At 31.7% G+C, this 27,073-nt stretch overlaps 1 protein-coding gene across 5 annotated transcripts in view; it reads left to right on the top strand.

Annotated features, from left to right (window-relative positions):
- Positions 1-27,073, top strand: part of Kcc (kazachoc) — a 361,663-nt gene that overhangs the window by 303,185 nt on the left and 31,405 nt on the right. Inside the window, exons 1-2 of one of the 5 annotated variants that reach the window (XM_026642127.2) lie at positions 15,332-15,588; positions 17,587-17,732. The exons of the other annotated variants lie outside the window; for them this stretch is intronic. Of the exons in view, the coding sequence (XP_026497912.2) occupies positions 15,347-15,588; positions 17,587-17,732 (388 nt within the window). The 5' untranslated portion in view covers positions 15,332-15,346. Of the gene's footprint in view, positions 1-15,331; positions 15,589-17,586; positions 17,733-27,073 lie in introns of those variants that run through there. 5 annotated transcript variants of the gene reach the window in all.

The following is a 27,073-nucleotide window of genomic DNA, read 5'->3' as shown; positions in this document are numbered from 1 at the left end:
ATCTAACCCGATAAGTACGAAAAAAATAACTTGGCTTACCTTTGCGTCAATAATCAGTTTTTAAGAACCGAATTGGTCCAGTTTTCAAAGCATATGAATTTTAACTAAAATTTGTGGATTTTAATGCTGGCAAGGAACATTTATTTCATTGACTTCATTTTTGCTTATAACCTATTTCGTGGTCGTAAATAAACTTGTATGTGTCGGAATTTTCTATAACGTGTATAACCTTCAAACCTTCTCCAGAGGTAAAGTTTCTTTACGACACAGGCTATACCTCTGCCGAGTAGAGAATCCCTCTTACAAGCAGGAACTATACTTTTATCATTTATATTATTTCGTTTTAAGTCACTATATAGATTGCGTCACTAACTGGGACAACAACAATGCAATCTTTATTATTGTATTGGAAGCCCCAACGGGGTTAGTTTTTTCTCTTCACGTACCAATTCAACGAGTTTCGAATTTATTCTTACAGAATAATCCACTAGTACTCTATTGAATTCCTCAGTAGTTATATCAAGATAAACTCTAAATTTTATTTTTAAGCTATATATATATTTTTTTTAAGATAAACTCTAAATTTTATTGTTAAGCTATATTTTTTTTATAGTTGTAATGGAATAGGCGTTTGTCTTCCATCTCACCTTATTCTTCAGTAAGCCAGTGTTATCAGAGGCACAAAGAAGAATAACGATCTAGGAATATAGGGTTTTATGGTTAACGCTTATTTGACGGCTTGAGAATGTTAGTTTGCTCTTAAATGCAAATTATGTATGTATTGATATCATTACAAGATTTAATTATAATTTTATAGGATTATATTAAATATAAAGTAACCGATTTGGAATGTAGATTTTACCGAGGAGAACGGCAAGGTAGTCAGTAGCTATTGTTTTCCACAAATTAAATAACAGAAATACATATATTAACAATAAATTATACTAAAACTGAGCAAGATACGGTAATAATTAATTAATTTGTTTATTTATCTAAACTGTATACATGTCGTTACAGGACATGGTTGTCGTAATTCGATAATACAGCACGTTTAATAACAATATTTCAAATACATTACTACGTTATATAGGATAGAGTCCAGATGGCTGGTCCAGATCTTTGTAAGCTCACTCAGTCTGCAACAAAACAAATCCACCCTATCGGTAATCACGTTGAGGGTACGTAACGCGCACATCAATAGCGCCTCCTTGAGCAACTTGGTTCGCCCGTTGGGCACCGCCAACAACGACAGTCAATGACTCGGCCACACATATCTATCTGGGCCTCACAGACTCAACTAGCCTAATACATCAGCATTATAGACGACACCTCTCAATAGCTTAAAAATATAGATTACAAGCGCGAGCTCTCTCCTTACTCGCAGCTCATTGTACCCTACCATACCTGGACAAACAATGCTGGGTACATCAAATAATATATTCCTAAGTAACAAAAACTAACTACACTCACGATATCAATTTTATAATTATTTATAAAGCATTCAGCCGCAGAAATTTGTGCATGAAGTAGGCTCGACCAGCAGCGTCCGTTGCATATTTTATAACCGCTTCGTTTACGCAGAATATATGATGCCGGTGTTTTATGCGAATTTAAGGGTAGCAAGCATGCATTATTAATTAGTTTCATAAAAACAAGCTCGCTTTAACTTTTAGCGTTTTAGTCGAGTGTTTTAACCACGTTAATTATAGACTTGACTATTATAACTTTAATACACCGGAGTTTAATTTTGAGGAAATTATTCCTGAACTGTTTGCAGTTGTTTCTTGCTCACATTTTAATGTAATAAAAAAGTAACTAAAGTATGTATTATAAATTTCGTTTTTAAAATTGTTCCTTAAAGGTAGAGGAGGCCTTAGCCCAGAAGTGGGACATTTACAGGTCGTTACTTTACTTTTAGCTGATGTAAAATTGATCCGCCATGCCAATCATTATTTCGACTTCGACGACCTCCTTGGTCGAGTAGTGTGTACACCGGTTTTCATGGGTACGCCACTCCGAGATCCCGGGTTCGTTTCCCGGCCGAGTCGATGTAGAAAAAGTTCATTAGTTTTCTATGTTGTCTTGGGTCTGGGTGTATGTAGTACCTTCGTTACTTCTGATTTTCCGTAACACAAGTGCTTTAGCTACTTACATTGAGATCAGAGTAATGTATGTGATGTTGTCCAATATTTATTATTTATATTTCTTATTATATACCTAGTTTATTTTAATTATAATGATTATTTCTGTAGTCTGATATTCGCAAACGTATTTTTGTGATGAGTTACGAATTTACTCTTCCAGAATAGCTCTACAGATATTTCGCTAATAAATGTGTTTCGGTTCGAATAATAAGTGAATTCCAACTTCACTGCTTCAATTAAAATACATCACGTACAGACTTTTTGGTAAAATTTAAATTAAAACGTAGTAATCATAAGCTTCTGGATTTAAATACAGTGTTCATAAAATTATAATTTACGCCTTACTGCGCATTGTAAGTACAAGCACACTCGTAAAAAACTAATAAAATTTGATTTAAGACTCTAATTATTTAACAAAGCAGTTTTTATTTCGTCAATGACAAATAATTTTAATGACATTTTTATGTTCTCTTCGATATTTAAATTATAATTGACCGGGTTTTTTTAATGGGACATATAAGCTAGTTAGTCGTTTATATATTTTTATTGTTATAGACAAAATATAAACCGCTATTGAATCGAACTTAAATTTAGTATTTTTTTTATATTTTCTATATTCAAAAATAAAATAAAAATTACCTTAGCAGACAGAAACACTCTTAAAAAGATAATGTCATTATGGTGAAGTTGACCTAATCATTTCGTTTGAAATAGAATTTTGTTAAAATAAGGAGCCTTTGTTACTAGCCTCATATGTAAAATTACGCTTCGTGTCTTCGAAAAATTTTCATGATGGAGTGTAGCGAACATTTCGCCGGCAAACTTATTATACCGAGGAACGTCACATGTCGTCACTCTACAAAGGAAATTACCCCTTCTAACCAGTTTTAATCTTAGCGTATCAGAATTGATAGACAAGATGGCCCAGTAAATAAAACACATGAATCTTTATCAAAGACCAAAAGTTCAATATTCACAAGCACCTGTTTTCTCATGTTCTGAATTTCTATTATTAGATTTCATCTGAAAAAGTGACGTTTTTGTTTTTCTAGTATCTTACGCGTATCCGATTGGACATCTTGTCGGAAAATACTGTAACGTTGGTCAATACTTATAAACGTAAGCCTGAACACCAATTGCCATATATGTAATTTAAAAAAAATGCGTGTGCGTCTCGGGGCGCCCGACCGAAGTGATAACTTAAACTAATCTAAGAAGCTAAGATTATTACTAAAACTTATGTTTATACTTATGTTTATTAATACGATAATGTAAGGAATGGATATTTATTAATTTGATCATTTATTGATTATAAAATATATTTTATTCTTAGTTACAATTCTTAAAAATTCTAATGAACCTATGAATTAGAATTTTGTGTATGTACATTATTAATATCATTTTTGCCTGCCTAGCGCTGCCGTATGCGTAAGAGAAAGGGAAGCCAGACAAACTGGTGCCATAATGCGTAACGGAACGTAGCGGTTTACCCTCCCATAAGAAGTTATCACTTCAAACTACCGAATTTACAAATAAAGTTTTATAACCGATTTTACCTCCTTAAGGTGAATTATCAAACGCTTTAGCTAGTAATAAATGTTTTCTATTACACGAAATCAAATGCTTCTAATCCTTTATTTTAAGCATTGAAAAAATACGAACGTCCATATAAACATATATCCCTAATTTCGCCTACTGAGGTGATGAATTTTCAGAAACTCTTTGACGCACCTTAAATACCGATTAACATATTTGTAACTTTAGAAATAACGAATTTTCATACACTTTCATCCCTCATTTTAAATCATCTCTTAGTGCTCACCTAAATTTCATAATTAATATCTGTGCAGAATTTCTTGATAGATAATATAAGTTAATTAATAATAAGCCTAAAACTTGATTATTATATCAATACAATCAATATTAGCGTGTAGCTAAGTTTATTACATAGTCTCGTAGTATTTTAAGTATATATAGTTAAACGAAGATAACTTCTGCTTTAACCGAGGTTAACAGTTAATACAATTTCGTATATATACGAATTAAAATAAAAACGTTTGCTTCGTTCGTCAATCGTTTTTATGTGATGAAGAAAATCTTATACCGGTTTTGTTAAAGTAATTTAAAATAAACAACGATATATATAAAAGTCGTTTCTATTTGTAAGGAGCAAAAAGAGTAGGTACACGTCGTTTAAAACAAACCGCGTTACTACGGTAATGTGAGTAATATTTTCCGCAGACTCGTAGCGATAAGCGGCAGACTTTCGAGGACAACGTTATTGAGCTTCGTAAGTACAGAATTTGAAATTACCTTTTGTTCTTTATGAGCGAACGTTAGCTACTTGTGACAAGTTAAAAATAACCGTACCATATAAATACATGTATTTAGTGTTGCGAATTTTATACATCAAGTTTTAAGTAGTTTCTATTTTTATTATTTTGTAATGTGAACGGAGAATGGAGAAACAGTTAACATATTATTTTCTTTCAATTAACCGACTTGAAAAAAAGTAGAAGATTATCAATTCGAGTGTATTTTGTCGATTTGAGTCGATTTGGAAAATTGGTTTTCTGTTTGGGAATTGCTTAATGTTTTTAAATTTAATTGGGATCAAATGGGATGGTAAACCCAATATTTCCCGCTTGGTCCCGATTAAAATTGAAATCAGTTTTTTTTTTGTTAAAATATTATATTACAGTTACAGCTTAAAAAGGCAAGTCTTATCACAAGAATAAATATTACGTCGTAAAGAATGCATATAATAACATTTTAATACAAGTAATTGATTTTCTTTTAAATGAGAAGTTTTAATGGATTCTTTATTTTTAAGTTCTATCAGCTTTACACAAGTAATAAAGTAAATGTTATTTATTTACAAGTAAATCCGTAAAATCTGTAAACCTTCTTTCAAATGCTAAATTATTATAATTAGAGAGAAATCACTATTTAATTATAGAACGTTTATAACTAAGGCTTCTTTTGATTAAGTCTGATATAATTTCGATATATGTGTGAATTTCACGGAAGGTAGAAGAAGTATTTTAAATTCCTAATGTATTAACATCGTCGGTCACGAAGTTAATTTAAAAAAAACGCTTCTTAGGCTCATTTATCAAAGTGATATTCAACATAATGACTTAAAACTGATGTCATACGTTTTAGAATGCTTCTTAGGCTCATTTATCAAAATGATATTCAACATCATGACTTAAAACTGATATCATACGTTTTAGAATGCTTCTTAGGCTCATTTATCAAAATGATATTCAACATCATGACTTAAAACTGATATCATACGTTTTAGTACCGTAATAATTGTAACGATTCCTTAAGTCGCCAATGCGCCACCAATCTTGGGACCTGAGATACAATGTGTCTTTTCCCTGCCTACCCGGGCTTGCACAAAGCCCTATCACCAAGTAATATATTATTTACAAACTGCTATATCATAAACATCGTTTAGCGTTTTTAGTGAATAGAACACAATCACATTTGCGTTTTATAAGTTATCCGCTTCCAACGATACAACGATCGGATACTGCTTTAACGATTATTATAAATATAATAGTCTACGTGATAAATAACACTCAGCTTATAAGTAAATATAAACCAATGGAGTGAGAGAAAAGTCAATTTTATACTCATTTCCCCCGTGTAAGGGCAGGTGGGGGGGGGGGGGGTTTCATTTGTTCCTTAACTTTCTCAATTGCTTCTACCGTTGTAATGTTGAAGTTTTTTTCAATCTAAAATAGCAAAGCACCATGTTAAATGAAAGTGAACTAAACTCAAATTGCGTTTTTTTTTTTTTTTATTCTGGTCATTTCATGTAATTTATAATTAATTATTTCACATTCGATGTCTGAATATCCGGTATTTCCTATGTACATACACCGATCTGATAATCTCCGGTTAGGATGCGAGCGTTATTTCCCAAGACACCTACAAAATGCCTCTATAACTACACCTCGAATTTCACCCTTACGTGAATATTATATAAACATACACTAAATATAATCGTTGTGATTGTTAGTTCATTTCATATTATGATTCACGTCAGAAAGATAAGTAAAGCGACAGAAAAAAACACTTTCTTAATGGACTATATTTTAAAGTGAAATAGGATTTTTTATACCGCGAATATTCTTATTTTGCAAAGCGTAACCTTTTAGGTTAGACAACAATAGTTTCAGATGAAATCAAAACGTACAACATTTTACATCATGACCCAGATTAAGCCTACGACTATAAAAAAATACATTTAAAAGAGAAAATCGTCACAATTTTGATACATTATTTAGTATCTAAATGTATTCAGTTGTATAAATCAAAACATTTATTTGTTTGTTTATTTATATTAAGTTTCATAGAATGAATGATTAAATAGTTAATTAAGCTCAGTACGGATAAATATTTGGCGAATTTGTCGACAAAATGTTAATATTTGCTAAAACTTGCCGTCCGAAACTAAACGTAGTACTCAAACCGTTTATAGTTCATATAAAGTGAGCACATCGTTACTGTTACAGTTTGTAGTCATTAGACATTTTACACCTGTCTACTAATGCCTTGCCTTTGCTTCCCAGTGGCATTTCCCTGGCTTTACGCCAAAACGTATATTTGACTGTATCTCTAATTAACAGTTTTCGACTTAGAAATTGTTAATCTTATTATATATTGATAATTTAATCACCTCGAAATTTATTCAACAACTTATAACATTGTTATAAGGAAATTATTTTTAAAGTAACTTAGTTTCTCATTTACAAAGTTACCTTATGTAAATCAATTCAGTAAATATATTTCATTATTTATAGGACCTTTTTTTGTTAAATTATGTTTAATTCATATGTATAGCAATAATTTGAGCACTAGATTGTTTCATTACAAACAAAAAATTGGTCTCAGTTGCAACTACAAACATATTCCGAGTAAACACATGATTAGATGATTAGACCTTGTGTTCCGATTTAAAGGGTGAGTAAGCCAGTGTAACTACAGGCACAAGGGACATAAGATCTTAGCTCCCAAGGTTGGTGGCGCATTGGCGATGTAAGGAATGGTTAATATTTCTTACAGCGCCATTGTTTATGGCGGTGGTGGTCCATTTGCTCGTCCGCCTACCTATATCATAAAAAAAAAAACTTTAAATGTAATTTTATTATTACTATTAATATTTTTATAATGTATGTAATGCTAACATAGATTAAAGAAATAAGTAACAAACATATGGGCACACTGTTAGTCTGAAATAACTGTATAAACAAAAAAATACATATATAAAAATAACATATGACCTTGAATAATCTTAATACGTCAACACAATCACGATTACTTAATCCCAACTTAGGAAGCCGTTGTGAGAGGAATACATACTCATACACAGACTCGTAATCCATGGCTTCCGACATGTTACTGTTAGTGTTTATTGCATTAGTGTATGTTGTATTTAACAATTGTACATAATGTTTACGTTTTGATTATAACATAATTTACAATTATTGAAGTTGTGTATGTATGGAAAATACATAAAATAATTAAATTTAACGAATAGTCTTTTGTATAATAATAAAATATCATTTCTGCATAAAGGTGAAATAAATAAGATATACTCCTAAACTTCGTGGTAGTTTAGTAAAATGTAATTGAATCATAATGAATTCCAAATGATTTTACAATTAAATTTTTGAGGTAACATTTACAACCAGATCGGAATTAAGATTCTGAAAAGAAAAACCGAAGCAAGAAATTTAGAAGTTCCTTACAAACTAAATGAACAAGAATAACACAAATTATAATAAAAAAGACACTTATACGAGAGCTAATTTATGACACGAAATCAAAAGAAAATGGGATTATACGAGAGGAGAAATGCTTTTGAAATAATGTCGACCGGTGACATTTAGGTCACAATAGGACGCCGATCACTAGAGGTTCGTTACGTAGTCAGTAATTTACATTTCGATAGCAAAGTTATTGATGGCGACTCCCGAACGGCTTTGATAAGAATCGGCCGGATGAGGAACGTAAAATCGTCAGTATGCAGTTTGTATTTTGGCAAGTAATTCTTATACCGGAATGTTTTAAATTGATGTTTATGAAAGACGTGTTACCGAAATTTTAAGATGTATACATATGTGTTTATACTACGTCTTACTCATATTACGGAATGTTGTAGTTAATATGTAGGTTGGTGTTTTTGGATAGTCGTTCTTTATACATGCTTACTCTATATATTATTAATACTTTTAATAATATTTTGCGCTAAAAAATCCGCTGTGTTTATGTCGGCAGATTTTTTTCCGTTCCAAAGGGTTACTGGTAGATTTTTGACAATCAGTAAACAATACTTCTATATTATATATATACATAAATTATTTCAAATGGTAATGTATATATTATTATTATTGTTTTCTTAAAATAAACAAAATAGGATAATTTTCTTTTTATAAGCGCAGTTGAAAATTAAATACCAACATCAAAATATTATGAACTAATTAAAATCTACCACCGATTCGAAATGCAGGTTCTACCGAAAAAACGGCAAGAAATAGATTAATAAAAAATATTCAGTAGTTACATCTCAACTGATACCTCAACGGCCGAAATCAAATTGAAACTGCCCCTAGTTAGCCAAACATCATGTGACCTGCCTGCTCTATAATAAAGCTTAAAACCTTTTAAAAATATAATAAAAATCTATTACCGTTTATTCTGAAACTAATATTACTACTACTAATAACTACGTTAATTGAAATAACTCTTGTTAAGAACTCGACTTCGAAACTTCGCATCGATATTATTTTTTACAGCTTTATGAACGAAGTCGCTTCACTAGAAATGTTATTTTATGTTGAATTTACCGCCTCTATGACTATTTCGATAAACAGAAATATTATTTGTTTTTTATTTCGATTAATGAAAATAATATTCATCGAAATGTAGGTTCACGATCCACGATCGACCAATTTCCTCTTAGACTATTTTCTCAACAATTAGGCCTTTTAAGATCTCTTAAACAAAAGATTAAAAAGACAAACTGAGGACATTGTTTGCTTCAAGGTCGATCTTTCAAAAGCTTTCCTAAAACAAAAGCTGGAATCACCCTTTATCTATCGTTTTTATTTTGCTCATCTAAAAACTAGGTCAGCCCTTAGTCTATACCTAGATTCGCATGACCTATATTCGTCTACTTCGCCAAATGTGTTGTTATTTTAGTCAAAGCCACGCAATTATGTAGCCGAAAATATCTCCTTACAAATTTTCCTCAGAGAAAATAATAATGATACACTTAAAAAGGTTGTCACACATTCGAAACATACATAAAAGTTTATATTACCCTTACAGATAAAATCATTAGGGCCTTAATATTTATTTATTAGAGAGATACATGAAGATTTGACAGTACGTGCTTACTGTTTTATTTGAATAAAGTTACATATGCTAACATTAATTACATATAACATTTGATAATTGTGTACAAGAATATATCCTTAGAAATAATATCATAGTTATATTAATGGGGAATGATTTTATTCTCTTTTTTATTTATATCCTTCAAAACAATAAACTTAACGCATAATAAAATTAGATCCACCTACACGTAGTTTTAAGGCGTGATGATAAGATTTTATTCCACACTATTGCATATGATATTCATTAGATATATGTTACTATAAAACTCAAACTCGATATGTTAATAAACTCTTTAAAAGATAACACGAATTAACTTAATTCTGCAAAGTGAAAACCCTAACTGCACACTTAAGCAGCGAAGCGAACGCCGCGATGAGGTGGATTCGATAGCCTCCCATCCACCGTGTCCTCATAATTTCCCCTGATACTAGTGTAAAAAATAAAACCTACATTTCCACTCAGTACCTATTATTATACACTACACGAGCTCAGTATAGGAATATGCTCTAACATAGGGACGCCTCATTAATTTTTTATCGAATACGGGCTATGATGTCTCTTTTTTTTTATTGAATACAGACCACGACCTCAATCGTTGTATTTTCGTTACATGTGATATAAAAACAATTATATTCCAACAATATTAACGTTAAGTCAATTTGAATCATTTAATTTTTACGTGTACATGTTGTAATTATATGCATAGACAAGGATTTTAATTTAATCTCTCTGAATAGACAATATGACCAGCGATTACATGATGTAATGTAATGGGCCTCGGTTAAAGTTTCAATAGATTTTCGTGTATGAACATTAATATGTGTGTATAACTACTGCTTGTTCAAACAAAAATTTACTTCACTTAATATGATGGTGTTTTTTTAGGTTAGTCTCATACGGAAACACACTGAATTTGTAATATTGTTATGTTTATTAAATGTTTTGGTTACACTCACGTTAATGGTCGAGGAGTACTCGATATATTTTCGGGAAATAACAATCCCAATCGTCATGGCGCTGACACCCATCACGAACAACGTTAAACCGGAACATTTATTAATAAAAATAGTATAGACTCTATTCTCAAACGACTCATATTTAGCAAGAAAGAATATTTTAGGATAAAAGAGGATTTATAAAATACAAAACAAGTTAAATCATAATTAACTTCTTAGAATTAGAGCGTTTAAAGCCTTTATTATGAGATAATAAACAAATAAGGAATTTTATAAATACATGTACCATGTAGCTACTAAACAGTTAGTAGCACAATATACACTCCTAATGTTGCATTTAATATAGATTTTAATGTACTATTATGAGAAATATATTATGCGTTATGTGTTGCGGAGAATTTTATAAAGTAACGCAAATTTTGGTAAGTGAATGCTTAGCAAAAGTCTGGCACAGTGACAGCGGGCGTTCGTTTATCGTTTATGGTTACGTTTTTGATTTCCGTTCGGGCAAATAGTTAAGATGATGATGGTATTGCTTTCTATATAAATTATTGTTTCTAAAACTGAATTGTCAAATAATAAGTAAAACCAATAAATAATTTATTCAATCTGTAACTCAGAATCGCAATTTTATTGAGTATATAAGATTATAGATTATAGAGAAGAGAGATTATAATAATGGAAATCTATTGAGTGTTCGGAATTTAAATCCTAACGAACAATAAAATTTAGTAAGTACTCCATTGTACCGACACATAAGGTGATTATATAAAAACACTTTGTATAATTCCACTCCACAGTAATACTAATAAATTAATGAATACGAATGATAAAAAACCGCTTTTGTATTTTTTATCACATGAAAGAATATAAGATTATAACTATTTCTTCAAAGAATTAGATAAACGCAGAGCAGACAATTAAAAAAAAATAGTTTGTAATAATTTTTTGATAATTTATTTTCTTAGCGGTCATTAGTCTTCAAACATTTTATATAATATATAGACAATAAATACGTATTACTTCAGCGATTAAGACTATAATCATCATGAATCATCACGAAATGTATTTATTAATTAATGTTTTCACTGGTTTAATATAACAAGTCATAAATTGTAACAAAGGGTTCAATTAATACGATCACTCAGCGTATATTTGTCATAATCATTTCAATTATAATATGATTGTTATTTGTAATGTACAAAATATTAACTATTTCTTCGTAGTGTTATTTTTAAATAAACCAGTCCTTGATCCGACGCGGATCGATTTGTATTACTAAAAACCTTTTATTAAGTGCGTGGGTCGAATTATAAATGGATTACTAATCAAAGACAAATTTTATCACGAGACGCTATTGTGTTCAAGAAGTAATTACGCAGCTTGTAGATTAAATTAAAAAAATATTGTTTGTATTATATAGCTATGAATAACTATAACTTCTGCACGCGGCTTCGCCCGTGAAAAGGGGAGGGCAGGTTAGAAACAAGTCCTTTTTGATACCCACTCTCATACATATTGTCTATGTATGAGAAATTTAACGATGATTGGAATAGTTGAGACGAGAAAGCGTAAGAAGCAAGCAAACTCTCACATTATATTGCAAATCTTTAAGTTGAATGTAATAAGCAAAATTAATTTCAAGGTCACAGTAATTACCCTCGAGGCAACACTTATACGGTAACGTGTGGACGATTATTCGCTAAAACAGTAAACAGAATTCCTTGTTATACGCATGATAAGATTTAATTGCGCTCAAAGTGTTTATATTTTTAATACTTAATTTGATTGATTAGTATATTATATTGTATTATAACAGCGTCGTTGGTCAAGTAGACAGCTTGTACGGCTGCACATCATCAAGTCTAGATCTTAAATTCTGGTTGGGACTTGTAAAAATTATGTATGATTAGACATTCTCAGTAACAGACTAAAACGGCGATGAGTAGTGTCACAGTATAAAAGTGACGTAAGAGCCTATAAATGTCATAAACATTGCCACTGTAAAAAACCTCACCGATCTTGGGAACTAAGATGATATTTTCATTGTGACTGTAGTTACACTAGCTCATTCTACCAACAAATAATTCCTTCCAACATTTGGCTATGAAAATTCAAAATGAAATTTAGATTTGAACCCCTAATCTTCGGTTAAGATACATCCGTTCTAATGGCCGAGCTCAAATAATGAATATTGTCACTAAAAGCAGACTGCATTGCCGGTGTGGACTAAATCCCACCAGAGCAATTTTTCACATCTCTCTAACGATAGTCACATTTACAGCGGCAACAATACTGTGATCGGTTAAAAAACGCGTCGTAGTTTACAAATAAATACTGTCCAACGAGGATTCGTCTGTGAAAATTGAAGTTACAAAAATTTGTATCAGCTATATATATATAATTGTCCTGAAGTGCTAAAAGAAAAGAGACCCGCCCTAAAATTACGCAAAATATTTTCTTCTTGCGCTTCTAATTTATAAAGCAAAAGTTGCCTTGCCTCCGTCTATATTTAATAAACCTAAGGCTGTGCCCTACCTCTCCAGAACTAATTATTTGTATAGTATAGTACTTTCCACGTACAATAATAATACAAAAAAATAAAAAACGTATGAAATATATAGTTAAAGATTTCAAAATATAACTAAAATTTTCCCTGAAAACGGAAAAGCTCTGAATAAATATAAAAAAATGTGTTACGTTTACATTTAGTTGAGGGCGATATTTAAATGATGGTTTAGATGAATACACCTTACTAAAGAAGTTTGTGATGAAAGATCTGATGTCAACCAGCCCTTGTATGTTAGCTAGATATAATATTTTAATAACTTGACATTTATAACATCATATCAAATGTATCGCATATAATATAAGCTTTTCTCCAAAACGCCCTGAATCTTCGCCTATGAATGTTATGTATTTCAGTTTCGTCGTTTTTCAGTTGAAGAACAAAAGTAATGTCTCCTCATATATTAACATAAATTATCGGTAGAAGAATAAAAAGACAGCACTTGGAATATCTATTGACTTAATTTATCCATGTCTGTGTGTATGTGTGTGTTAATTTACATAGAACGTTTACAAGTACAATAATTCATAAATATTTTGTGCAAGATAATTAACTGATGTTATGATTGTATTTCGTTGCAAAAAATTTAATTATTCTCTTAAAGAACCATGCTATTCACACTTTAGTACTTACACAGAATCATGCATTATAAACGTAAATCGAGTGTTTAAAGCTAAACTATTCTAACCATTCGATTACCAATTTAAACAAACTGAATTAATTAAACTGACATAAATATTTTACTAATAATATTCAATGAAACAAATATACATATGTACTATTTAATATTATATATAATATATATCTTCACCTTGTTCTTGAATTGTGTTATATTTGACTATTAAGTTAGACGTGCTTATTTTACGAGTTTCCGATAGAGATTATTAAGGATTGACAGACACTCAAATTAATTACGAAAGGCAGAAATGTAGATGACCTCCAACCATGGACTCCTAACTATGAATTCAAGGTACCCGAATAATTTCATATACAATTGAGCTTATTTAATCTCTGAGGTCCGGGTAACAAATATCAGCATAATAATGAATTTATAGAAGGTTAGTTTATGTTAATGCTGTGTATTCCATAACGTCTTATTCAAACAATAACTTAATCAACAATCGAACATTTAATTATTTAATGTTTGGCGGCTAGGCTTAAACTCGGGAATTAGTTTTTACAGATCAATATAATTTACATATAATTATTTACTATCAATAAAGCTATATGATCGAGTATCTGAAATTAGAAAATGAGTATAATACATTGTATTATACTATATATATAATTAATATACATATATAATATGTATATATTGCTTAATGTATAATTTCAGTAATACACTACTTATTATACAAATTATGTGAATTATATTTTTCACTACCACCGGTGAACCGCCCCTGTGATTGATAAACGCGGTGGAATACACTCTAATAATTTTCAAGGTGAGAAGACCCAGCAATGGGACATCTACAGGCTATCAATTTAAGCAGAAAGTATAGATAAATAACATAAATAGATAATTATATAAATAACACAAGAAATAAAAACGCGTAGTTACATTATGTTCTGCCTCGAAGTACAATGTCTTTCTTTAAACAAGAAATTTAAAAATCTGCTCATTATAAACATCCGCAGATATGATTTAATGCCTGACAAGCGCAAGAGGCCCAAGCTTTAGACAATGGCAGCCCTTAATACGGGCCGACAGCTTCGCCGTTGTCGCTCACATCGTGAGAATTGGCATTTGGCACCATTCTACGGAAAACCGTGGCCTTTATCACCGCAGGCTTCACTACGCGAATGTATTATAACCGAACAGCGAGATATAACAACTTCTGTATTTTAATACCTGAGCAAAATTGAATTGCTAATGTTAAAATTTAGTAAAACGAAGCATCTTACTAAGAAGTTCAACGCGTAAATATTATAGAATATAACGAAGTTTATCATTAATTTGAATAATATTTAAGATATAAACTAATTAGAATACAGTATTTTTGGTAGATGGAGCCTTAGTTAAGAATATCTTGCTAATAGAAAAACAGATTTATGTTTTAAGTAGTTGACTGTATGTAGAGCTTTTAAGAAGTATATTATGTCCCCGTCAGATCTATATTTGTGCGAAACAAAACGTATTTAAAGAAATGCGCGCCTACTAAGATAAAAAAATAGAACAGACCTAAGCGAGAGTATCGTAAATCAGTGGAGAGGGAATTGAAACGTCGGTCCGGTCCAGCGGCGTCGGGCGGGCGGCGGGCATGAGCTGGTTGCGCGTGCGCGGGGCCAGGGGGCTGGGGCCCGGGGCCGGGGGCCGGCGCAGCCTCCCGGTGCAGCACTCCGCCGCCGCCCGCCGCCCGCATCGATCCCGCCCGGGAGAGCTCGGCGAGCCGGTTGCCCGCGCCACCACCGCGCGCTCATCGCGCCCCGCACGACGCGCCCGAGCGCCCGCGACGCTCGCACGCACACCGACCGCTACCCTCCCTTGGCTGTGCCCGTGCAGGTGCAGCTAGTCGTGATCGCTTACGTAACGGATTTCGTGCGTATTGACAGGTTATGTGTTGAGTGGCGTGACATTTCTGAAAAAAGTTAAAAATCGCGAATGTTAAGTTTTCGCTCCGAAATATTGTAACGAAATATACGTTCAGGTATTTAATCTCGCATATTAAACAACTTTCGACTTTACTGAGGAACTTGTGCCGTTACTCACACATAGCCAGATAATAATACGTGCTTTCGCGCCTTCTGCGAAATAGAACAATCTTTATTTTTATTTAAAACCATGTCATATTTATATAAATCACTTTCATTGTGTATTGTTTGCGTTTTAAGTCATCTCTCATTCTGTATTCATTAAACTATTCACTGCAACATTGTTTTACTTCATTTTCTCACAAAAATAGCTTTATTTAAATATATAGATATATATATACGTTAACATGACCTTTTTTTAAAAATTTTAATGTATAATACAATTAAATATTTGTATTCAAATATTGTGATATAATCAGATCACGAAATTTATAAATAATGTATACAATCAAAATATAAATCGATTGTAGCATAATTTATTCAATTCATCGATTGATACAAGATAATCCTAAAAATTGGGTCATGATTGACACAGGCCAGTACTTTTACGCGCCATGCCCGCAGAGTCGACCCTTTTCAAATTAGATAAAGTACGCATAACCCGAACAAAGAGGCTGTCACATTTCGCTTTAGTTTTTAATGCTGAATCTTTAAAAAAAAAATGTGGCTTTAATTGACAGTCATTATAGTCTTTCTAAAAGGAATACCTTTTATTCCTACCAGCTGATTTACCTACATTTTACATTTGAATTTTAATAGTAATATTCGAGCAAAAACTCTACATACATACTGAATTTATTTTCGTCTATATCTATACAAATCAAACATTAATGATTTTATTCCTATATTAATTAACTCATATCGTTGCGTTAAACATTCATTAAGTCATAGTTCATATTCTTAGACAACAATTTGTTTCATATACATATACATTAAATCATTAAAATATTATATTCTTTTAATTTTTCAATTAATTAAATTTTATTACGATATGGCAAAAATCCGACGGTTATTTCCGATTTGTTTCCAGTAACAATAAGCGTTGTAAATTATTTTTCATTTGAGTTAAAAATTTAACGGGCGTATTATTTAATGTTCAAATTAATTATTACATATATACATTTATAATTAGTATCACGGTTGAAAGCGAAAGTGTACATAAGATGCTTGGAATATCAAAGATTCAGCCACTGCAGATTATATCAAGGTTAATAACCGTGAGAATTCATAATTCCGAAGGTGGATCATTTTTAATTAACCTTCATAATATCAAAGAATAAAATTTATGGGCATAACTTAAACGCACATGTAATGTAGATTTCAAAAATGGAATGATATCTATGCTACCGTAACCCTTAATTACTGAAATCTTATTAAAATTACTCAAACCTTCGTATCCTCTTTACATTTTAATCGGACGTCGGATATTTTTAAATAAAGCTATATTTTTTATTTAAATTCAAAAGTAAGCTTTTCAAATTCCCAATTTTAATAACAACCAATCTGAGTGTGTCATTTATTCATTAACTTATACTAGTTAGTTTTTTATTTACATAAAGATAAAGTGCCAAAACACATAATTATTTAAAATACCAAGCAATTGATCCAATATTGACACAATAACTCGAATACCCATGCATAGCTCCAAACATATTAAAATATACCCAGATATTATTCTAAACCACAATTAAACAACGTACTTTTTATTTATTTATCATTCAACAGGTAATACAAACATCCTCATACGAAACATTTTATATTTTATGTCAATAGGACATCGGTTATATTATGTTTGTATAATTAGTCATAGAAATCACCAAATCAGCGCTCATTATCTTCCTAATTGTGTATCGATGGTACGGTCGAAGGGAGTGGTCGGTAGAAGTGTTGACGGATATTTTTGAAATAGTAATGAAAACCGGCGGAACCGTTGCGTAAGGACGGACGTTGACGGGATTTTGCGTGTGAGCATGTCGTCCGAGAAAGAGAAAATGGCCGCTGCCGAAGCTAAGTCGCCATCTAACAAGAGTAACTGCACTTCACCTGGCAAAAAAGGTAGGCTAATAGCTTAACAGTACAAGCTATAGTTTTAGAGATACGATACATAATTTAAAACTTACTTCGTATGTAAATAGATATTATTTCTATTAACTATTTTTACGAGAGTTAATTTCTTTATATTTTATGTAATAATTTCATTTGAGAATTACTTTAGGTATCGATTTTAAAAGATCAGCCCACGCCAATTGAAGGTGAAGGCAAGGTTTCCAAAATAAACTGACAAGTTATCATTTGAAAGGTTTCAAGCCTTCGAACCGCAACAGTGATAAATCCGTTTAGCCGCGAATGCTATTGTCTATGACCCTGTTAATAGCACTGTTATATAAGTTCTGTTTATAATCATTTTATGCGTCAATATAAAGAACAAGGAATGACGAAAGTCGCTTTGTTTTAGTCTCGACTAGCTCTTCTACGCGGTTATACCCAAGTTTAGCGGTACAATCCGTAGAACGTAACGTGATATTATAATATAGTCATAGTTAGTATAATCTTTCCCAATAATGGGCTATCTGATGTAAAAAGTGTTTTTTTTAAATTAGACTGGTAGATCCTGAAATAAGTGCGTTCAAACCACAAAACAAACTCTTTAACTTTATAATATTAGTATTTTACTCCAAAATTGCTGTGTTGATAGAAAAATAAATTCTCATTTGAACCTATAGTTTTATTGGTCTTAGTATATATATATACTTCGATTTGAATAATGCTCCCGCCGTTCTTTGGCAAATACCGACGGATCTATTATTATTAAAAATGACAAATAATAATAATCATTTACTGTATTCATAGGACTAATGTAGTCCTAACGAGAATTCACATAATAGTTTCCAAAATCATAACAGTCTATTCAATAATCAAATTTAAACTCTTACAAATGCTGACAATATAGTATAATATGATAGTGTAGCAAAAATACTTTTAAAACGAAATTATGGAATAATCATTAATTTTACAAATTTTCAATTCCCTCGCGAATATTAAAAACGTTACTCCAAAGATTAAATTTTATGATCAAAATTATAATATAACTCATCTGCATAACTTACAAGATATATTCCTTTCGAACTTTTTAAATTGATTCTGGTTGTCCAGCCCGAATTATTCAGGATTCCTTTTTATATTTAATATTAAAATGAAGGCTACCCTCGCGGAGCTAAATTGTAAACGCGAATGTCTGGTAATAATGAGAAGCCGTATTGATTTAATAGTTATTTAATTCGTCGAACATGTCGAAGACACATTTTAAGAAATACAAAAACGAAATCATTTGGTTTTAAGTGTTAAAGCGCAAGAGAAGAAATAGTATGCACATATTTTAAGAGCTCATCGGGCCGTAAGTTACGTTGCAAGCATTTATACGCTCGCTCCAGATCTTCAGTGAAGACAGAACATTTAATCCCAACGCCTGGAGCTAACGAAAGAAGATTACGTCTATCCACGACCACAAGTCTTTTCATCGTCGGAATTGGTTTTCAATCCATTCGCTTTTGTCAAAAACCGTTGAACATTGAAATATTACTCATCGCTTAAGCCTTCTTGAGTGGATAGCAAAATCCCAACGGGTTTCTAGCTTATTCCATATATTAAAATATATATATATATATTTCAACTACGTATAAATATGGAAATAATAAGACTTGGTGTCTTATTATTTCCAATTTTAAATTAGAATTAAAAACGGGAAGCAAGGCTAGGTTGTCTAGTGCTTTTGTATTTAAAGTAATCATATACTCTAGAAAACATCGTGAAGAATACTGCATATTCAGGCTGACATTACGACTTATTCGTATTTACCGAGCCGTATCGGAGCAACAGCAGGGCGTTGTGGGGTCTCATTTTTACTGACATTACCATTTACTATAATATAATAGAACACACTATTTGAACTTAACGTGTTTATTACCGAGAGCCGAGATGGCCCAGTGGTTAGAACGCGGGCATCTTAACCGATGATTTCGGGTTCAAACCCAGGCAGGCACCACTGAATTTTCATGTGCTTAATTTGTGTTTATAATTCATCTCGTGCTCGGCGGTGAAGAAAAACATCGTGAGGAAACCTGCATGTGTGTAATATCAACGAAATTCTGCCACATGTGTATTCCACCAACCCGCATTGGAGCAGCGTGGTGGAATATGCTCCATACCTTCTCCTCAACGGGAGAGGAGGCCTTAGCCCAGCAGTGGGAAATTTACAGGCAGATTATGTGTTTATTACCTTATTTTAGTTTTATGGGTTAATACGACTCTTTCTAGTTCAGCTATTATTTCCTTTCTTTTTCATAGACATACATGTCACTTTGATGCATATGGGTGTCATCTTCACAGGTAGTTTGTTATCCCGCGAGAGTGTCTCCATTAGTTACATTTTCTTATCTGTAATCCTGCCTGAGACTGAATAGAGTTAATATACCATTCCGCCATTAATTTTCCGCTGATAGCATCTATTCGTACGTAAGCGAGGGACGCGGTTACGTGAATTTTATGCTACTATTATCTGTTCTCATTTCAATTTGTAAAAGTGATTAGGTATTTTAGCATCACGAAATATATATATAATTAATTTATTATTAAAAAAAAATGTATTAATTTTTTTTTTTAAATAAGATGTCGTAACAATTTATTTGAAATAAAAGCGAATAATACTCCGTAGTTATATACAAATATCAATTAGTTAAATTTATGAATATAGACCACTTTTGAATACATTTCGTTTTTTCATATATATTTTTTGCGTTAGTTGTGCAAAAGAGTTTCATATTAACAGGATGGTGCTCGTATAGTTGTGAAGCATTTTTATAATATTGAAAAGAATATAAAATATAATTACGCCATGAAAACGATTTTTAAACATTTCAGTATTTTACACTATTTAACATAATATACATGAGCTTTGTCATAATATGTAAATAAGTTTACGTGTAGTAAATAAACAAGTATACATATTTATAACGTGTCATACAATGTTAGTAGCAGCGATAGCTCCGCATAAGCTAAGTGATATTAATGTACACATCGTTATTACAGATGAATACACAAACACACACACACGCAAAGAAATCGAATCGCATTATCGCCATTTCCCAGCATTCAGACAAAGCCATTTCGTGCACCAGCCCCGAGTTTTAAATATAATTTTACTTCCCCATTGTGACCTTTTAACATTCCAAGTATTTTCTATGTATAAATGAATGTAGATAGCTACTATTAAATGGACATAGAGTCAGTAACTCTTTCGTGGAGCAATGTATACGCTTCTACAACAGGATCCCAGAAAGCGTTCAAAATGCTTCTGTTGCCAAGTTTAAAAAAATTGTTAAAGAACGCTTGTGTGCGAAAGGTTTCTATACAATTAGTGAGTTTATGTTTGATAGCACACCTTGGGAATGACACGATCGCCTACTGGATGTTTCTATTCATATACAATTATGTATCTACTTAATTTGACAAAAAAGAAAAAGATCCGCTGAGTTTCTTACGCCGGTTCTTCTCAGGTCAGGGTGTTCCTTTTTCCGAACCGGTGGTAGTGTTTAATTTGACCATCAATAAGTAAGTGTGATGGTTCTATGTTGAATAAAGGAATTTTGAGTTTGAGTTTGATGTATAGCATCATCATCTTTTTAACATTTTCACATTGTATGTCTTCCTAGTTTTTCGATTGCAACTGAGCGAATACCTCCCAATTCTTAAGCCATACTACTCATATCCCCTACTGAAACTATTTATGGTCCGATGTCCTGGTGAAAAAACACGGGTCAAGCCAAAATAAATATTGAGTTTTTTCTGTTGAAAAATACTTAATAGCAGCTCGGAGATTGGTAGTTGGCAATGTTAACACTCCCGTGCATTGAAAAACACATAAAACCGTTATACGTACATGCGCCTGAACTATTTTCAACTGGATAACTACCCCGTCGGATTAAAGGTGAAGAGTTTTTACGGATTAAGAGTGCATGTGTATGTAAGTGAACTCTGTTCTTAATGGGAAATAAATCATCTCAAACCTTATGTGTGGGTACAGTCACACACTCAAGCTCTATAATATTTCCTACCCGAGGTTGGCTATTATCCGTTGAGAATGAGCGCCGTGACCGAAAACGTTAAGGAGGACATGATAATTTTTATCAATACCCCTACAAATATCACAACAGCAAAGTAAAAAAATAATCAGTCTTATCCACACTTATATCATCTATTTAACATCAAACATAATCACCAGAACTGACTCCTTAGTATTGTGAGCACGAAAGAGTGACTCACAAGTTCAAATATATGGAACAAATATACATATGTAAACAAGTTAGATTATGCAAATATATGTTTGAGGGAAATTCGTACCCACAATCGATGCCGATGTTGAAAGCTCGCTAACCTGAAAGTTGTCTCAAATAAAATGTTAAAAGCGATCGGAAAATTTATTACACGTCTTATATAGTTATTTCGTATAAACCATTAATAGTGACTTGCCTATAATAAGGAATATTCAAGAAAATATTTTTTAATATAAGTTAGTTAATTTAAATCAATTTTACTTTTTTTTTTTTTTTCTTGGAACAAACAGTACAATAGGGCATTAATATTAAAAAACAATAAAATAACACATAACCTCATCAAGTTTCCACCAATATCTAATACAAATAAAAAGCAGGAAGTAATAAGGCAGACAAGAGTCGTTAAAATCAGAATTTAAGCAATTAATTACAAAATAAAAAAAAAACAATGATTACAATTTAACAATTCATTAATGTTACTTTTAAAACTTTTATGAAAATACGTATATTATAGTATTATGAAAATACATACACAATAGTATTAACTTTTTGTCTTGTGATATTTTGTTTGAAATACCGTTTTTACGTCGTTTGTGGTTTTTCACGAATTGTGTCTATAATGCGACTCTCGCTTGGCGGTGAAGAAATACTTCGTGAAGAAACCTGTATATTGTGTGTCTATGTTAATTTTTCAGCGATAAATAATAATAATTTTAAAATATCGAATAATAATTATTAATCATAATATCATTGATAGTATTTAAAAAAATATATAAATATTAACAATGATTCAAATTTAAAATCATTTTAACTATAGTAACCAACTAACTTGACCTTACCCTCACTATGAAAACTACCATGATATGGAATTAAAAGAAAATGCCTCCGAAGGATCGTAAACGAAATCAAACGAAATTGAGTCATATCTCAAGAATTGAAACGATTGAATTTATAGTTTTAATAAGGAAGCAAAGGGATAAAAAATAAACTACTTACTTTATTTGCAGTCGTCACATACAACCATTTGCTTTTACATTTGATTAAAATCAGTTTCATTTATATAATAAGTAAAATATATATTTTTTGATAAATTATCTTTATAACGTTTAGCTTTTTCGTTTCACATTGTATTTACAGCCTGTATTATATTTTATATTGTGACTAGAAATAGTGTCCCTTAAGCAACTGAAGCGTTAACATGCATTTTTAACAATGTGGCGTAGTTACAGCTAGGCATTTAAAAATTCAGTACTCTTGACCTTTGTTACTGTCTATAGCCAGAAACATAGAGTTGATTATTTAAAATGTCCGCCGAGCACTTTGGACACTTTGTCAATTCCCTTTGTCTCGACATATGCATTTATTCATTCGACATAGCGAACAGACAAATTCCAAAATGCTACAAAGTTATATTTATTTATACATTTACACGTGTAATCATTGAATATATATATTTATATATGGTTTCTTATTATTATCGAATTTAATATTTGTGTACATGATTAATTTGTGTGCCATATAGCTTATGGCTGTCCTGATAATAGGCTTGTAAGAACAAGTTTACTACTCAAAGACCATAATTTAAATACATTAAGAAGCGAGAAATACCGGATTCGAATTAGTCTACCTCGTTGGAAATTAAAAGACTTTTGTTTTCAATTTATTGCGAGCCGTGTCCTTGGAGAAAATAAATATAATAAACACAGTTTATAGAGAAAAAATGCGCTCTTGGAATTTGTTTTTTTTTAAAGTGAAGATATAACATTCGTTTTCTTTTATTTATATGTGTATGTAATCCTCTGTTTTTGTCAGTAAGCTAAAAATATTGCTTTTATTCTTTTAAGCATCCAGCTTATGCAAAGAGTAAGTAAGATATTAGGCCAAGGAGTCAGGATCAAACCCATAACTTCTATAATAATAGATGTAAACCGTTCAGATATCGACACAGATTTTATAATTTCCAACTATATTCCTATACTGTTTCGTCAATTAATACTTGCATTTAAAATTCTAAGCCTATTCTAAATCTTTGAAGAATTAAATTATGTAAAGAAATGGCATTGGAAAATTTCAACAGTATTGTTTAAACTTGACCCTCACCCCAAACGTGCGCTGTGATTAGTGCCAAAAATATTAACCGTACCTACGTTCCGTTGCCGTGTTCACAATAATTTGTCATTATTAACCGACGCTTTTACTTTGTGCGCTGACCTTTTGGTATTTGTAACATATCACGTGTAAGTCAATGGGCGTTGCATCAAGAAATATATTTAATAAATAAAATGAACATCGAAAACCACGTTTATTCCATTTTATTACATTACATTATTTCCAATGAATACGGTATTAATTTGACTAAATCTACTTGATATATCTAGATAATCTACTTGGTATTGATTTGACTAAATCTACGACATAACATATTTATTTATAACAGCCAGGAAATTCAGAAGCCAGCAAAGTGTCCTTTAAAGAACACGTGAGTCACAAGTATAGCATAAGAAAATGATGTAAAAATAATCTTCTATATATATAAAATAACAAGTCCTGACTGACTGATTCATCATCGCCGAGCGTAAACTATTAAAGTTAGGGCCTTGAAATTTGGTGAGTAGGATCGTTTTATTGAGTAGACATCCACTAAGAAAGGAATTTTGGAAATTCAACCCCTCAAGAGGTGAAATAGGGGTTAAACGTTTGTATGGAAATCCGTCATTTTTTAAGTTAGGAACATGAAACTTCATTTTTGAGACACTGATTAAAAATGAGTAGATACGTATTTAAGCATTTCTGGATTTTTTATCGCTAAAGGGGTGAAATAAGGATTGAAAGTTTGTAGGGAATACCGTAATTTTTTTAAGTTAGAAACATTAAACTATATTTTTGAGATACTGATTAAAAATAAGTAGATACATATTTAAGCGTTTCTGGATAGCCATTTCGTATGTAGGTTAGTCTGGAAGTCCGCCATTTTTAAAATTATAAGCATTAATCTTTATTTTTAGGCTACTGATGAGAAATGAGTAGATTTGTTTTTAAGCGTTTCTGGATATTCTACTCCTAAGGGTTGAAAATTTCCATGGAAGTCCTATGTCTATGTCCTATGTCCCCTAGATGGGGCAGAGGGCGTCCACAGATTGCGATCGGTCTTGGGCTTCAGCCTTCACCTCGCTCCACGTCATTCCGATGCCCGCCGCCTCTGCCAACACGGAGCGTCGCCAGGTTTGACGGAGATGGCCACGCTTTCTTTTCCCTTGGGGATTCCAGTCCAAAGCTTGTTTGGGAATATGGTCGGGGTCCCTTCGGAGCGTGTGTCCAATCCATCTTTCGTATTTAAGCGTTTCTGAATATTCTACCCCTAGGGTATCTAGATACACCAGACTGGTTGGTTCTTAGGTCTTAAATTAACGTAATATTTTAAATTATTCTGTAATATAATTATTTTCCACGCGAGCAAAGCCGCGGGCAACAGCTAGTAGTAATATAAAATTGAGATGACACCGGGGAGAGAACATCTTGCAACTGAATTTAATTCCAATTCCAACAAACGCCTTTAAAATACTAGGCTTATTTAATTGAGAAGTTTACTTACTAGAATTATATTAAATAGTACGATTGAAAACCGTTAATAATTTGAAAAAATTATACATAAATGTATTTCAATTTTAATTCTATAATAAAAAATAAGATATGAGTGTATCCAAAATTATGGAGTAGCAAAAACTAATTTTACATTATTTATAATTATATTATGTAATTCTGAAATTGATTTCGGTATAACAGTCGTTATATGTAACTAAAGGGAAACAATGTCATTATCATGGCAAGGAATCTGTACAACGTTGTATAATTCATATTTAACGACCCTCGCATCTGAACGTCTCAATCATCTTTTATTACGAATCTTACATAACAATATTAGTTATCCTTACTTTGGCTGCCCCATTTTATTGTTGACCGACTTTCCCCACTTTCCTCCTGCCCTTTTTCTCATAAAGACCGAAAGTTTCAGAGATCTGTATGTAAGAAGTTATGACCAAGTAATAACAAGGATTCCTTGATGAGTAATACTAGTATGGATACTGAAAAAATTATGACTATTCTTATTGTATAATATATAATGTATTTGTTCATAATATTTTTGATTTAAATACATATCGTAATTAATTTTAAGGATATATATTTCTATACTTTTTGAAATAAATACTTTTGGTAGGCCGACTTGCAAATAGTCCTTTTGACCGATAGAGAATTTTAGGATAATAATCATAAACCACATTTTATATGGTATCGCCATTACGTACCCCGGGTACTCCTCTAGCTTGAAAGCCCGCCCGAAAAGACGGAACGGGTACTTGTTTTTTAGTGGGTATTCCGGTGAGTTGGTGGGCACCGGCAAGTTCCACATGGGGGAAACGCGTTAGAGTATTTTTCGAGCGAAAAAATGCCATTAGATAGAACCTAATATAAGTCATTTTATCCCTTGTACTTTTTTGGACACACTACTACAGGTAGAATAACTACAAGGATAGAAGTGGGTCATATCTACCTAAATGGGAATACAAGTAAATTTAAACAACCGATATACAAGTTATTTCTACAATGCTCAGATAATGTCTTAATTATAAACTTATCATATTTAATAGTTATATCAATATTCAAAATAATTCTAGTTGAAAATAAAAATTAAAAACTGTATAAAATGTAAGGGATAGGAAAGGATTAAAAGCCTTAATTTCAATTTCACGCGGCAGCTATTGCAGTATATTGAATTTGGTTCGTTTATTCCAAAATCTCTTTGTACGAGAGATTTCAGTGTTAAATGATTGGACACATCGCCCAGAATTCATTTAGGAGTCATCCTTTTACAGGATGGTAATCGATTCATTGGCTCTTTTAAAACAAAAGTCTTTTAACTACATAATGTATAAAATGTGAAAGACAAGATATTAATATTTTATACATTTTGTAGTTAAATATCTTGTCTTTCACGCGCATTAACAATTTTATTTTCTATTCTATAATTTTAAATATGAGAGATTTTTTTTTGCTTATGTCATATTGTAT

Source organism: Vanessa tameamea, chromosome 2 (assembly GCF_037043105.1).
Source record: "Vanessa tameamea isolate UH-Manoa-2023 chromosome 2, ilVanTame1 primary haplotype, whole genome shotgun sequence".
Classification (NCBI taxonomy): domain Eukaryota; kingdom Metazoa; phylum Arthropoda; class Insecta; order Lepidoptera; family Nymphalidae; genus Vanessa; species Vanessa tameamea.
The sequence above is the reverse complement of the archived record's forward strand: the minus strand, read 5'-3'. Positions and strand labels throughout refer to the sequence as shown.